This window comes from Cynocephalus volans, chromosome 2, assembly GCF_027409185.1.
Source record: "Cynocephalus volans isolate mCynVol1 chromosome 2, mCynVol1.pri, whole genome shotgun sequence".
Classification (NCBI taxonomy): Eukaryota; Metazoa; Chordata; class Mammalia; order Dermoptera; family Cynocephalidae; genus Cynocephalus; species Cynocephalus volans.
In genome coordinates, this window is record NC_084461.1 from 187,420,658 (window position 1) to 187,434,668 (window position 14,011).

Here is a 14,011-nt window from a genome sequence, read left to right on the forward strand (position 1 = left end):
CGCTAATCCAATGTTCATGATGACTTTATAGAATCTATCTACCTCGAATAACAAGAAATAACGCTATATATTTCATGCAGCTTTTTTCTAGGTTTGCAATTTCTCAGGGCTGGCCAGTTAGCTCAGTTAGAGCATGGCCTTGTAACACCACGGTCAAGGGTTCAGTTTCCCATACCAGCCAGTGCCAAAAGAAAAAAAATTTTTTTTCTCAAAATGAAGTGTTGAAAACAAACTTTTTAAAAAACTTTGCTTACAGGCTCACCTGAATGGGGCACCAGGAAAAATACTACCAGACAGCCCAGTCCCAACAAATACAGACACAAGAAAGTGTCCCTTATGAGTATATTTATGTGTTCACACACACACACACAGACACACACACACTCTCTCCGCTGAACGGGGAGGTCAAGACAGAAAGGACAGGAAGCATCCAGGTGGCACTGGCATGGGGAGGAGGAGGGACAAAGGCAGCATCTGTCCCTACGCTGGCCCCCACAGCCTCCTAACAGGAGGTGGATTTGGAGCTGGAAGAACAGGAAGTGCTTATTCTCTTAGAGGAAAGTTTCAAAGTGCAATAATTTCTTTTACAAAAAGCCTCTTCCCTTCACTCTCTGCCCCCTGAGTGAAGCCGATCCCCCTGCACAGGCGGTCCTTGAGGTTGGGGCAGGACAAGGTCATGGGAAAGGGTGTAAGGCCAAAGCTCTGAAGGGCCCAGACCCGCGAGGGCTTAGGCATAGTGGCTGCCGGGCGTCAAGGGGTGGTCCCCTCTGTGGTCCAGCTGGTCCTGCAAGCGGGCAAACTCGGCCAGCTCGTTGAGCTCCTGGAACTGTCGGTCCGTCTTATGGCTGACCAGCGAGCGGTAGAAGTGGACGGCAAAGACGATGAAGACCAGGCCAAAGGGGACCATGATAGTGGTGGAGGCGATGGCAGCTGCCTGGCCTGGGGTGATGCCACTGGTGCTGCCGCTGCTGACATTGGCAGCAGCGCCACCGGCCGGGGGCTTGCTAGTGGGCCGTGGCTGGCCTGGCTGCTTCTTGAGGGGCAAGAACTTGACCCAGCAGAGCAGCACCACCTCAGCCAGGAAGAGCAGTGTGCCGATGACAGTGGAGAAGGCCCAGGCCAGCTCGATGTGGCGATGCATGCGCTCATGGGGTGATTCCTTGACCGAGTTGAGGTTGTGCACATTGCTCACCGCCTCGATGTTGGGCAGGATGCAGGTGCTGATCATGAGTGCAAACAGGTGCACGGCCACCAGCACTGTGGTGCAGGCGCTGAAGGCAATGAGCAGCCCCGGCGGGTAGTCGTGGTCAGCGTCCAGCTGCACCTCCACCATCGCCACCTGGGGGAGGGGGACAGGTGGGTGAGTGCCAGGATGGTCCTGGCTCACAGAGCCATGCTCGAATCCTGGCCCTCCTCCTGTTAGGCTCTGGGACCCTGGGTCAGTCACTTGGCCTCTCTGAGCTTCAGTCTCCACATGTATATAATGGAGATAGTAAGACCCACTCTCCTGGGGATGAGAAGTGGCAGAAAGTATTAGTGAAAAGAGCAGACTTGGAGCTAAGTCTGCCTGGATTTGAGGCTCAGCTCTGCCACTTACTAGCTGTGTGTCCTTGGGAAAGTCATTTAACCTCTGAGCCTCAACTTTCTTATCTGTAAAACAGGCGTATCATATTAGTCTATAGGATTATTTTCACAATTAAATGAGAGCTCCTGGCACATGGTAATCACCTCCCAAATGGCAATCACTGCTATTAACACCCAGCCAGATGTTAAAAACCAACCACCATATATGGTCAAGATGGTAAATTTTGTTACTCATATTTTATTATAGTAAAAAAAATGCAGTAAACCCCCCCCCCCCCACCATCCCTGTTGGCCACACATTCTCACACCCGAGCAGAAGATCTCCTTCATGCCCTGCTCTGGGGACATGGTGGTAGCTGGAGAGGTGAAGGCTCTCCCAGGTCATGCCCACGCCCTTTCTGAGAACATAGTGCACAGACCTACAAGGAACCGAGAGACTTCCCGGAAGATATGGATTCAACCCTGGTGTGGGCTGGGTGGCCAGCAAGCCCTGGAGCCATCTCTTCCCCCAAGCCCCAGGGGTGACACACTAGCTGCTCCCAATTCCTGGAGACCTGTGGATCTGGGGTCACCAGGGGCATGCTCTGCACTTGCCACCTGCTGCTTCTCACCTGGGTCTTGCAAATCACCCCCATTCAAAGGAGCCAGCTCATCAGATCTGGGCTGGGAGCAGCGGGTGGTAGGCACACTGCCAGGGTCTACCTGCTGGGGCTGGAGGGACAGGGGCAGCGGGCACCAACGGCAATATTATCAAGGACGGTGACTCTTTATAAAACGTTTGCTATGTGTGTGGCAAATTCAGAGGGGGGATGTCTGCTGCTGAAGTTTATACACTAGCCTCACACCAGCCTGACCCACAGGCAGGCAGGGAGATCCTGCAGCCTGCCTTGGACCCTCTTTATCCCTAGGTGTGGATGGGCTCCTTCCTTCCCCACCAGCTCACCTTCTGCCAGGCTGCCTGGCTTCAAACCCTGACTCCTCTGCCTTCTATTAGGCTGTGTGACTCTGGCAAGTTCCTTTCACTTTCTGTGCCTCAGTTTCCACATCTGTAAGATGGGAATAAAGGTACATGCCTCAGAGGGTTGTTGTGAGGACTGAGTTAATTCAAGTAAAATACTTAGTGCCTGGCACACAGTAAACCTCTCGATAAAAGTGAGCTTTATTGTTTTTATTCAGTTAAGAAACCTCATCCCCAAACTGTCTTTACATGAAATCCTCCTGGGGTTGCTACCCTCCTGCTGGAGGGGCACGCTCAGGCAGAAAGAATACCAAGGACAAATTGGCAGACCTGGGTTCTAGCTCCAGAAATGTCCCTGTTTCACTGTGACCTCAGTCAAGACCCTCTGCTCTATCTGAAAAAGGAGAGACAGCTGGTTAGAGCGTGGTCCTGAAAAAGGAGGGGATGTGGTGAGATTAAGAGCTGACTTGGGATCAGACACCTTTGAGGATCTGGTGAAAATATTGGACACCTTAAAAAAACAGAAAAAACATTAAAACATGCAAGTGTGTGTGTGTGTGTGTGTGTGTGTGTGTGTGTGTGTGTGTGTGTGTGTGTGTGTGTGTGTGTGTGTGTGTGTGTGTGTGTGTGTGTATTTTATATATATATATATATATATTCATAGGACTTTTCAGACCATTTCAGTGGGATTCACAGAATTTTGCCTAAAAATTCCCACAACTGACAATTGTATGTACTTTTCCAGTCCAGGCATTTACAAAACACTTGAAGCTCATATAAATTTGGGGCAGTGCCATCAGAATTTTGACTGTTTTTAAGATCACTGGTGGACTAAAGCCAACCCTGAGAATTCTCCCTACATGCGGGTGAGGGTGCTGGGCACCTTAGTGCATGCGGGTGAGGGACATAGGGTTATCCGGGCCCACCAGGGCATGGTGGCTTACGTGGCTCCCTGGTCTCTGCCCCCAGCCTGCCCACACCTGGGAAAGGGGGGCACCTCCAGCAGCCAGAGTCTCCTGCCACCTCCCCACCCCCAGCACTTCCTCTTCCTGTTTTGGCCTGCTGCCCCGGAACCTGAAACCAGAGAAAGGACAAGCAGGAGGCCCAGTGCTTGCTGCCCCAGATCCCCAGGCTACTTATCCACTCCCTGGAAATGTCCGGATCTGTTAGGTGGGCCAGGCCCTGAGGTGGGTGCTGGGGGTGTATACAGGGGCCTGTATACAGGTATGTACTCCCAGTCTGTTCCCTTACCTAGTGCCTCACTTGCATCCCGGCCACCCCCGAGGTAATGTGTCCCCCATCTATAGAGCCGTTAAGAGCACAGACCCACAACCACCCAGCTGGGTGTGAACTGGCTCCTCCACTTACAAAGCTGGTAACCTTGAACAAGTATCTCAACCTCTCTGTGCCACAGCTTCCAGTCTATAAAATAGGGACTTACTTCAATGGTTGTTATGAGGATCCGACGAGTTAATGACTATAAATCCCATGGAATAAGACCTGGCATAAAACAAACTTAACCAAGTATCCATGATTATCAGTAATATCATTATTATTCTTTTACAAATGAGGAAGCTGAGGGTCAGAGAGGCGAGGTCAGCTGCCCGTAGGGTTATACTGCTGTTGGGTGGGGATTTGAACTCAAGCCCACTTGGCTCCAAAGCCATGTGCAATGCGGGTAACAGCCTCCCTTACACGGTCGCTGAGATGAAATGAGGTTGTGATATATAAATGTTTAGCATAGGGCTGCCCACATGAGAAACTCAACAAATCCTCGTTAAAAAAACAAATAAACACAGAGCATGCAGTGGAAGAGAAACAGCCCCTGGACGCCCTCAGCTCAGGTTGGAGAGAGCCAAGCCCGTGTGCCCATGTTCCAGCACAAGCCTTGGCACATGGCGAAAGTGTACCCCAAACCATACCTGGCTAGATGGCCACCTCCACAGCACACAGACCACCCACTCCACACCATTTGTCACATCCACAGGTTCCAGGGCCAGAAAAGGCAGCTGTTGGGACACACCCAGCCTGGGGACACCAAAACTACCCAGTCCTCCCTTGAGGTCCTGGGCTAGGGAGAGGCTGAGCCCTCCCAGGAGGAGGAAGGGGCCTACTGGTTTGTTCTGGAACAAACCCTATTAACCTTGCTGGACCTTGTGATTCCTGGAACTCCGGCGACCCAGGCAGGCTGTATGTGCCATTTCCACATTCAGGACCAAGTTCAAAGCAACGGGGCTGTGTAAAAGAAGGAACATCAGGCACAAATCATGGATCCTGATGAAAATTATTCACAGGATTAAAAGCCACTGCTTTTTCCAGAATGTTTCCCACTTGGGAAATCTCCCCACGGGTGGGGAAAGTAAAGTCAGGGGGCCTCGCAGAATCTGGCAGCTGGCTTCTAGGGCCCCAGCTGAGTCCCAGAGAGATCAGATCAGATTGCACGCAGCTTTGCAAGGTAAATATAGCCCGTTAACCCAAAATAAACAGCTCCCAAACAGTCCTGGGCCTGCTTGAACCTGGCCACATGCATCCTAAAGGGATAGGAAGGACAAAGGACCACCAGCCCCACCTCGCACTGGTCCACGGACTCCCCACATGGGATGCTTACATGCCAAACCTCAAGCAAGAGTCAAAGAAGAGGATTATAGGATCCTGTAAAGGGAGGGCCTGGTTGACTTTGCCAGGCATCTGCCCATCCCACCCCAATGCCAACACCTCTCTTCACTCCTGCTGGGCTCCATGGAGACCCCAAGCACCTGGCGCCTGCAAGTCCAGGCCCTTCTGAGGCAGCCCTCCCATACCAGGCCTGAGGTCAGCGCCCACAGCTGAGATATACCATTTTCCTTTCCACAGCCCAGGTCTTCTCTTGTTCACCTTTTTAGGAGTGTGGGTGACTGCAGCCTGGAATACAAGGGCAAGCCACAGTCGCCCAGGGTCTCCCTGAGCTGTCTGAGCCTGCCCGCCCCTCCTTAAATGCAAACCATCTATTAAGAGGTGATTGAGGCCTAGTCCAGTGGTTTACAAACTCTTTTGACCACGACAGTCCAGTACTCCAAATGTTTCTATAAATAGACACACATTTATTACAGAAACAAGTTTATGCCAATACAGTCTCTTCATATAAGATGCAATGCAGGCTGCTCTTTTCTATTTCATTCCATCCTTATTTAATTAAAAAAAAAAATACTGATTGCAACTTACTAAATTTTTTTTTTGGCAGCTGGCTGGTACAGGGACCAAACCCTGGACTTTGGTGTAATCAGTACCATGCTCTAACCAACTGAGCTAACTGGCTAGCCTGCAACTCACCACCTTTATCTCACCAGCCACTTACAGGTTGAACCTGCAAACTGAAGAGGGGAAAAGACACAGACCTAGACTTTTTCTTCATCTGGCTAATTGAGACTTCTTCATTATCTTCCAAGTCACACCTGTTCCCTGGCCTCCCCAGTGAGAACCGGAGCTATTCATTGATTCCCAGAAAATAGTTACAGAGAACTTACTGTGTGCCTGAAAGATCTTGTGGCCCTGCTGGAGATAAAGCAGGGAGTAAGACAGTGAGATCCCTGCCCCAGGAAGGGGAGGGGGAGGAAGAATGACAGGCACTAAATACTTAAGCAAATAAGTATTTTCACCACTCTACTCCGAGGTATTTCTGTTTCTCCAGCACCAAGAACTGCGCCTCAGTAAAAGGTGGCTAAAAGAATGCAGGAAGACCTGAGCTTGGGCATATCAACCCAGGGGCTCCAAAGTGTCCGGTGGACAATCCCAGGTGATCCCTTGGGAACTGGAAGATCATACTAGATCTTCTAATGATATTTATTGATTTAGCTCATCCTTTCACCTTTTCTACTTTTTATTTATATATATGTTTACAATTCAGATGTTTTATCAGAACACACACATATATATATAACTTATACAAATATTGTGGCTAGTGCTAAAAATCTGATAGGGGTATGTTCTCAAAAGTTTGGGGACTGCAGTTCAGACGAGGGGCCAGCAGACTTCAGCCTTCAGACTGTAGTTTTTGCCAATAAAGTTTTATTGGTATATAGCCACGCCCATTCACTTAACAATTGCCTGGGGCTGCTGCTTTCCAGCTACAATGGCAGAGTTAAGTAGTTGCCACTGAGATCCAATGATCCCTTCACAGAAAAAGGTGGCCGACCCCTGGGTTAGACCAGTGCTCCCCAAAGAGGGCTGTCAAATAATAGTCCCACAAGATTCTCCTGGGAAGAAAACAGTCTGTGGCCCTATATCAATCTGAGATGTCCCTTCTGGGAACACCACCCTTAGAAGTCCCATCAGAGAGATATCTCCCTACCTGTGTTTAAACTTTATATTCAGTTTTATTTCTCCAAGGGAACTCTACCCCCTACCCCTACCCAACATTAATTATTATATTGCTGCCTTAGGAAACCTACTTAAGAGTTCTTTAACAGCCAGGGACCCAGCTACTAGCATTGCTCAACACTGCTCCCAGCTGAAGAAAATTCCAGAAATATGCCACAGGCACTTGTGAAATTTTACAAAAGGTTTCTCTGCTGGGCAGAGAGCACCCTCCCCTTGGGGCATTCAGCAAAATTCCATTTATACACAGCCCCGCTTACAAATCATGCATCTGGAAGATTTCAAAGACCCGGTTATCAACAGGCTAAGGAGGGTGGTAGACAAGGTGGTAGAGAGAAAAGGCTCCAAGTCAGACAGACCAGAGCTTGAATTCTACTAGCTGCGTGACTTTAACCTCTAGGAGCCTTAGTTTTCCAGTGCATACTTTTAAGAGCTGAAGTAAGGATTAAACAAGAATGAAAGAAAAGGGTTTAGGCTCATGCCTGGCACAACAAGGGTCCAGTAAATAGTAACCACCATCATCATTACAGGATTTGCCATGTAACTCCTCTGTCTAAAACCTTCAATGGCTCCCCAGTGCCTATGCAAGAGTTCAAACTTCCTAAACAGCCAATCAAGGCCCTTCATCATCTTGCCTGGCTAGATTCATCTTTCTCTACTACTCCCTACACACCCTCAACCTCAGCCACACCAGCCCCCACCATTCCCTGAGACCCTATTAATTTCTAATCTCCGTAACTTTGTTCCTGCCACTTCTTTTGACCAGAGAGCTCTTTCCCAAGACCTCACTCCACCACCCTCAAGGCTTTGCTGGAATCACGTGTTCTGACTCAGTTAACCCTTACAAAGCAGCCCCACCACCAAGGGAACAAGGGTAAGCAAATTTCCTGGATACCTAGGTCAGGTATTACAAGTGCTTTATAATATTAACTCAATGAATCTTCACACCAATGAGGTTGGTACTACCATTAACCCCTTTTAGAGATGAGGAAACTGAGGCTCTGAAAGGTTGAGTGACTTCCCCAAGGTCTTATAAGAGGGAGAGCTGGGATTTGAACTCAAGTTGTCTGGCCCAAGTTCTGTTCTTATTTTCCTCTACTTTCTCTCCCACAGCAACGAGACTACACCACAGTCACAGAGCTCTGCAGCTTACCAAACAGGTGACCTTGAGCAAGTCATGCAGCTAGGATGACACCCACCCCGCCAGGCAGGGGTGGGTTGTAGGAAGATCACACAAGATGATACGTGGCGAGCACTCGGCACAGTGTCTAGTCCATTGCAAGAGCCCAATCAACAACAGCAACAACGGTTACTATTAGTAAGTGATACTCTAAGCATTAATTAGTAACTTCTTGCTCATCTCCATACCCCTAAACTCCAAACATGTCACATCAATAATGTCTTATGATTTGAGCACTTCCTTTCAACTCATTTTCAATGAAATTCCAAGCAACTTCTGAACCCGCTCTGGAACCTGGGAATAAAAGGGTGCTGGCAGGCAGAGAACTTGAGGAGGCAGATAATCCAAAAATAATTGATCCCAGGTCGTGGAAAGCATTTTGTTTACGGCAGCAGGCTGACCTTCCCAATTATCTTCTGCTTAGGCTAACATTACAGCCTGCCTTCCCCAGCAGACCAGATCGCCACGTGTGTCGCCAATCTTGCAGGGGATGGGGTTGGTATGAGGCTGGCTGCCTCTTTCCCAGAGGTAAACTGAGGCACAGATGAACTGAATCAAAGCCCACGAGGGTACACTCAGCTCAAGGAGCACTGCAGGAAGTTGATCAGGGCCCCTCATTTTGTTGTCTTTCGTTAGAGTTTGGATGCTGAGTCCAGCCAAGGCCTGCTGTTTCTAGAAATGCTGTCAGGGATGAAAATTTTGTCTGCAGACCAGAGAGGGTCTGGCCAAGGTGTACATCATCAGATCCTGAAAATTCCTGAACCCTTCCCTGGACCAGGCTGGCCTTGTAATGAATACTCATGCAAGTCCATGGGAGAGTAGGATCTTTGCAACCTTTGGGCATGTGAGAAAACTAGCTTCAAAGAAGTAAAAGCCTGTTTTTTTGCCTGTGAGCTGAGGTCCCACAGCCTACCCCCAACACTTCACGGGCTCCCGGCCAGGCCCTTCCACCCACGAAGCAGGGAATCTTTCAATCCCCTCCAGGCTTTTTGGAAGACCACCCCTCAATTCCACCTGGTGAGCAGGTGAGCCTGGCATTTTCTGCACCTCTCCCACCCCTTGAAGATCAAAGGTCATGTCAGCTCCTCTGGTTTTCCAGGTCTCTAGGAAGGAAGCCCGCTGGGGGCAGGAAATTGGTTGTGCTGACTCACAGGCCAATGGAGAATAATCCAGGAAACTTGTCACTCTTGTTACCATGGTATCGGGGCTGCCTGGCACCCTTTCCTCTCTGACGCTCACTCACAGGCTTGGGTGTCTGTGGTGGGGGTGCAGCATGGTCAGAACTTCCCGGCTGATCCCCCACCTTGAACCCAATCCAATCTCTCCCATAGATTTCCAGCTTCGTGGCAAAATGCCCCAGAATGGAGGCTTTGGTGGGGTTCAGCCCCTTCCTACAGAACTTTGGGGATTCTGTCAGAGGAGCCAGGAAGCCTTCTCCACCAGGGTCGGGAAAAAGAAAGGTCCCCAAGAGACAGTCTGGGTGAGTCAAAGCCCACCCAATGTCACTGGCTGCCCCGGCCTCCTGACTTTCCCTCACTGTTTTTAGCAAGAGGAAGGAGAGGAGGTGACACTTGATTTCAAGGCCTGTCTTCTTTGGTAGGAAGAGAGGACTTAAAAGGCAGGAAAGCATCAACCATGGGATCTTCACCTCTCCTGGAGTGAGAAGGGGCCTGGGGCAACTATGAATTTACAACCACAAGAAAAAAGACAACGGGTATACCACCATCTTAAACCCAGAGCACTGCAGGAAAAAGCTGACAATTGGAGGCTCCCTCCCCACAAGCTGTAAAACTCTCTGGCTTATGAGAAACTTTTTTGCTCTATTTCTCATTCCCTAGGCCTGGTCCTAACATGTCCCTGGCTGGACATTGATCAGAGCTTCCTATACCACAAATGAGTTATAATAGAGTTGTGGATGCCAGCAGAGCCAAGTTCAAATCCAGCTCCACCAGACTAGCTGTGCAGCCTTGGGAAAGTCCCTTGACAAAAACAGCTCAAAGCATTGTTGAGAAGGAAGCCTGTGAGTTAGGGAACCTATACAGTGCCTAGTACAGAGTGAGTGTTTGGTAAATGTCAGCTATTTTAAGAGATTCTTCAGGCAGAGGCACAGGCTGGTCTCTCAGGATTTGGGATTGACACAATAGAATTTCATCATATTGACCTAAACTAAAATCTAGAGTGCTGCCCCTTTACACACTTACATGCACTCTGATCTCTTTTTAAGGGCTCCCTCAATTTCATTCTCAAACTCAGAGAAACTTTTCAGTAGGAGCCTTCATTTACCCATTCAGAAATCAAGGCCCAGAGAGGGATAGTGATTTGCCTGAAGTCACACAGGCAGCCAAATGGCAGAGCTGGGACAGCTGTTTCCCAGATGCCCAATCTCCTGGTCCACTGTGGCCCACTGCTCTGGGCCTCTAAAAAACTCAGGCTCCACTGTACCTGCCCACTTGTTTGTAGAACATGGGGAGACCCAGACACACTCCCTTCCCAAGAAAACACGAAGGGTGAAGCCACTCCCTCCCTCATGGCCAAGGGCTTAGCTCACTCAGTGCTCTGGGCTAGAGACGTTGGGGAGGGGTGCAGACCTATTGCATGTAGGCTGATTTCACCAAAAGTGATAATAAATGATAATAACATAGTTGTTATGTTGTGCCCTGCCCCAGAGGGACTCCAAGATCCCAGGCCTGAGGGTGTCCCCAGAACCACTTATCTGGCCCAACCTGCAGCCTCACCCACCTCAGCCCTCAGAGGCTTCTCATGCCAGCCCCCTGGGACATGGGGAAAGGAAAATATGCCTACCCACTAACTCAAGAAAGAGCCCATTCAAGGGGAACATGTCCCTTCCTCCTCCCCCACACCCAGTGACTCAGTAGCGAGTTTCTGGAGAAGAAACTGAGGGTGGGGACTGGTTGTCAAACCCCCAGGCTGAGGCTCTTGGAAAATGCGGTGGAGAAAGGGCGCCAGGAAACCCCCTCTACTAGCTGATTGAAAGAATATGGCCAATACCTCTGGCCTCAAGTGTGGGGACACAAAAGTCTCTCTCCCCGCCTGCACCTCCTGACAGCTGCCATGAATGGGTCATACTCTTTGAGTCCTTCCTTCCCCCTGCACACCGCTGGAACTCTGCTTGCAGATCTCACTCGGGGAAAGCACCTTTCTTTTTTTTTTTTTTTAAAAAAGATGACCGGTAAGGGGATCTTAACCCTTGACTTGGTGTGGTCAGCACCACGCTCACCCAGTGAGCCAACCGGCCATCCGTATATGGGATCCGAACCCGGGGCCTTGGTGTTATTAGCACCGCACTCTCCCGAGTGAGCCATGGGCCGGCCCGAAAGCACCTTTCTTGCTGTGTTCCTCTACCCTTGCTGCATCAAGCTTGCCCATCTGAAGGCACCTGGGTCCCCCAACCCTGGACCTCTGAATGGCTTGTCACCCCTCCATACCGGGTGTCACTTGTCGCCCACCTGTCCTCACGTCCAGCTCCTCTGGCCCCCCTCCAGCGTCCACGACAGCTTCTCCCAGCTCTTCCCCTCACCCCCCGGCCGGCCTGGCCCGCCCAGCCTGCTCCCCAGTGGGCCCGTAGGGGCTGCGGGCGGGAGCGGCCGGGACAGGAGAGGGGGGAGGGCAGGGCGGCCCGAGCTCACCATGGCGAAGCCGGAGAGCAGAGCCGAGGTCCGGCTGGAGGCTTTGAGCTTGGCGCGGCTCAAGTAGAGTTTGCGCCAGGACAGCGCCTGCATCGAGTGCTCGTTGAGGCTCATCACCTTGGAGTAACTCTGGCCGATCCAGTCCGGGTAGGTGACGGCGGGTGGCGGCGGCGGCGGCGGCGGCGGGGACCCCGGCGGCTCCCCGTCCCCGCTGAGGCGGCGGCTCCGGCGGCTGCCGCTAGTGGTGCTGCCGCCGCTGAGGGGAAACTCGGGGCTGTTGCTGCTCGGGGGCGGGGCGGGCTCCGGATGCATGGAGCACACTGCAAAGGCGCGGGCCGGCCCGATGTCTGTGAAGTCGGCGGCCCCCACCCCGCCGCACCTCCGCCTCCGCCGGAGGCAGCCGCCGCCTCCCTCGCACGCTGCCCGGCCTCGCCCCGCCGGCCACACAAAACGGGCAGGTGGTGTAAGAAGCTGCTGCAGACCCAGCTCGCAGGCCCGCACCGCGGCTTGCCAAAGCCCCCGGCGGCCGCGACGCGAGCCTGCGCGCGGGCCAGCGACCAGGACCCTCGGCGCGCGCCGCGATTGGCCGCCGCCCCGGGCTGATTTGCATGCACCCCGCCCTCCCAGTATCACCGCCCACCAGGAGGTGGGCGTTGCGGGCGCGAGTCATGTGACCCTCCCCCTCGGACGGCAACGCCCACAGGTCGTGGCGCACCTCTTCCTGGAAGCGCCCCACGCCCCAGGCCTCGCCGAGTTCCGACTGCCGGCGCCTCACGTCTCTGCAGCTGCTCCGATGGCCGTGCTCCAGGAGCTCGGACTCCTGAGGCCACCTCTGGTTACCTCCTGAGGCCCATATCCCCCTTGGAACAAGGCGGCCCGAGGTCCGTAGGAAAAAGAGCAGGCTGAAGTTTAGAGTTCAGTCAGTTTTTATTGAGCGTCTGTTGGGTGCCAACACTGTTCTAGGCAGTGGGGGTACGTAGGGTGGTGAACAGGGTGGACGAAATTCCCTGCCCTCTTGGAACTTGCATTCTTGAGGGAGAGAGACACAGACACCAATGAGTAAATTATAATAGTTTAGAAGATAGTAAATGTATAGAAAAACTTAAAAAGCAGGGTAAAGGGGATGGGTGGTGCGGGTGCTGCGATTTTAATTGAGAATACTCGGGACAGGGGATTTTTATTTATTTATTTTAAGGCGGGGATTTTTGGTCTGTTTTGTTCGCTCTGTTCACTCATGCATCTGACAGTTATTGGGTCAGCCGGTACCCGATAGGTATTTTCTGAACTAATGAATCCTCAAATCCATTCAGCAGGGGCCTTCTGAGCACCTATTGTGCTAATCTGAGGGATTCCAGGAAAATGATAACCTTCATGGAAGCTTATATTTTAGTGGGAGGGGGGCAATAAACAACAGATAAGTTCACCTTCCAGACCAAGTCGCATTTGAGCTGAGACCTGAGCTAGTGATGCAAAAAGCCAGGGACTAGCTTTCCTGGGGGGAAGGGAACTGCAAATGCTAAGAGCCTGAAGCAGAGATATTTGGCTGTGGGAGCATTAGAAAGCCAATTCTGCTTGGGAATAATGGGCGGCAGTGGTGAGGTGGAGGTGGAGTAAAGGGCTAGAAACTACCCCTGAAAAGTCAATTCCAGGGCAGGGATCTTTACTGTCGGTTTCACAGCTCTACCCCCAGCATCCAGAATGTCGCTTGGCACATACTCGGCGCTCAGTAAATATTTGTTGAATGAATAAATGTAGGAGACACAAGAATGAGTGACACAATTAGCTTATAGTCAAGTCACAGGCATGTGGCATTGCAGGAGAGTGATGTGAAAATTAACTCTTGTCACCACTAGAGGGCGCCCCACGACCCAACACATTACGGGATAAAACTGAAGACCCCCCCCCCTCCCAAAAAAGTCTCTGGAATTCCCCCTAGAGGCCTTTCTCACCCCACTGGACTTGTTTCTCTGGTGGCCTTTGTGCTTGTTACTCTTTCCACTTACTATCCATGTCTCAGCTCAAATATCACCTCCAAAGAGAGTAACTTCCATCTCTGAAGTTGCTCCTGTACCACGATCTATCAAGTCGTCTGGATTTTTCTCCTTTATAGCTCTGATCACTGCAATATCTGAAATCTAGTTTACTCGTGTGTTGACCTGTTTGTCAATAGGTGAGGGTCCTGAGGGCTGAGTTCATGTCTGTTTCAATTACTTCGCTATTACCCCAGGCCTCCCACAGGGTCTGGCTCACCGAATAGAAACAGGTTCGATGAGTAAAATAATGATATGT

General features: G+C 51.2%; 1 protein-coding gene across 1 annotated transcript; it reads right to left on the reverse strand.

Moving 5' to 3' along the window:
• Window positions 1-328: 328 nt before the first annotated feature.
• Window positions 329-12,281, reverse strand: LOC134370119 (calcium release-activated calcium channel protein 1). The gene is made up of 2 exons (XM_063087106.1): window positions 11,723-12,281; window positions 329-1,339 (listed from the first exon to the last, which is right to left on the reverse strand). Exons 1-2 carry the CDS (start codon window positions 12,032-12,034, stop codon window positions 728-730), a joined length of 924 nt encoding a protein of 307 aa, XP_062943176.1. The 5' UTR covers window positions 12,035-12,281; the 3' UTR covers window positions 329-727.
• Window positions 12,282-14,011: the final 1,730 nt, after the last annotated feature.

Excerpts from the sequence above, each read along its gene's own strand:
- LOC134370119 (XM_063087106.1), bottom strand. The coding sequence starts at position 12,034 with ATGCATCCGGAGCCCGCCCCGCCCCCGAGCAGCAACAGCCCCGAGTTT. Across the intron at positions 1,340-11,722 it reads TGCTCTCCGGCTTCGCCATG|GTGGCGATGGTGGAGGTGCA; the intron begins GTGAGCTCGGGC and ends CCCCTCCCCCAG.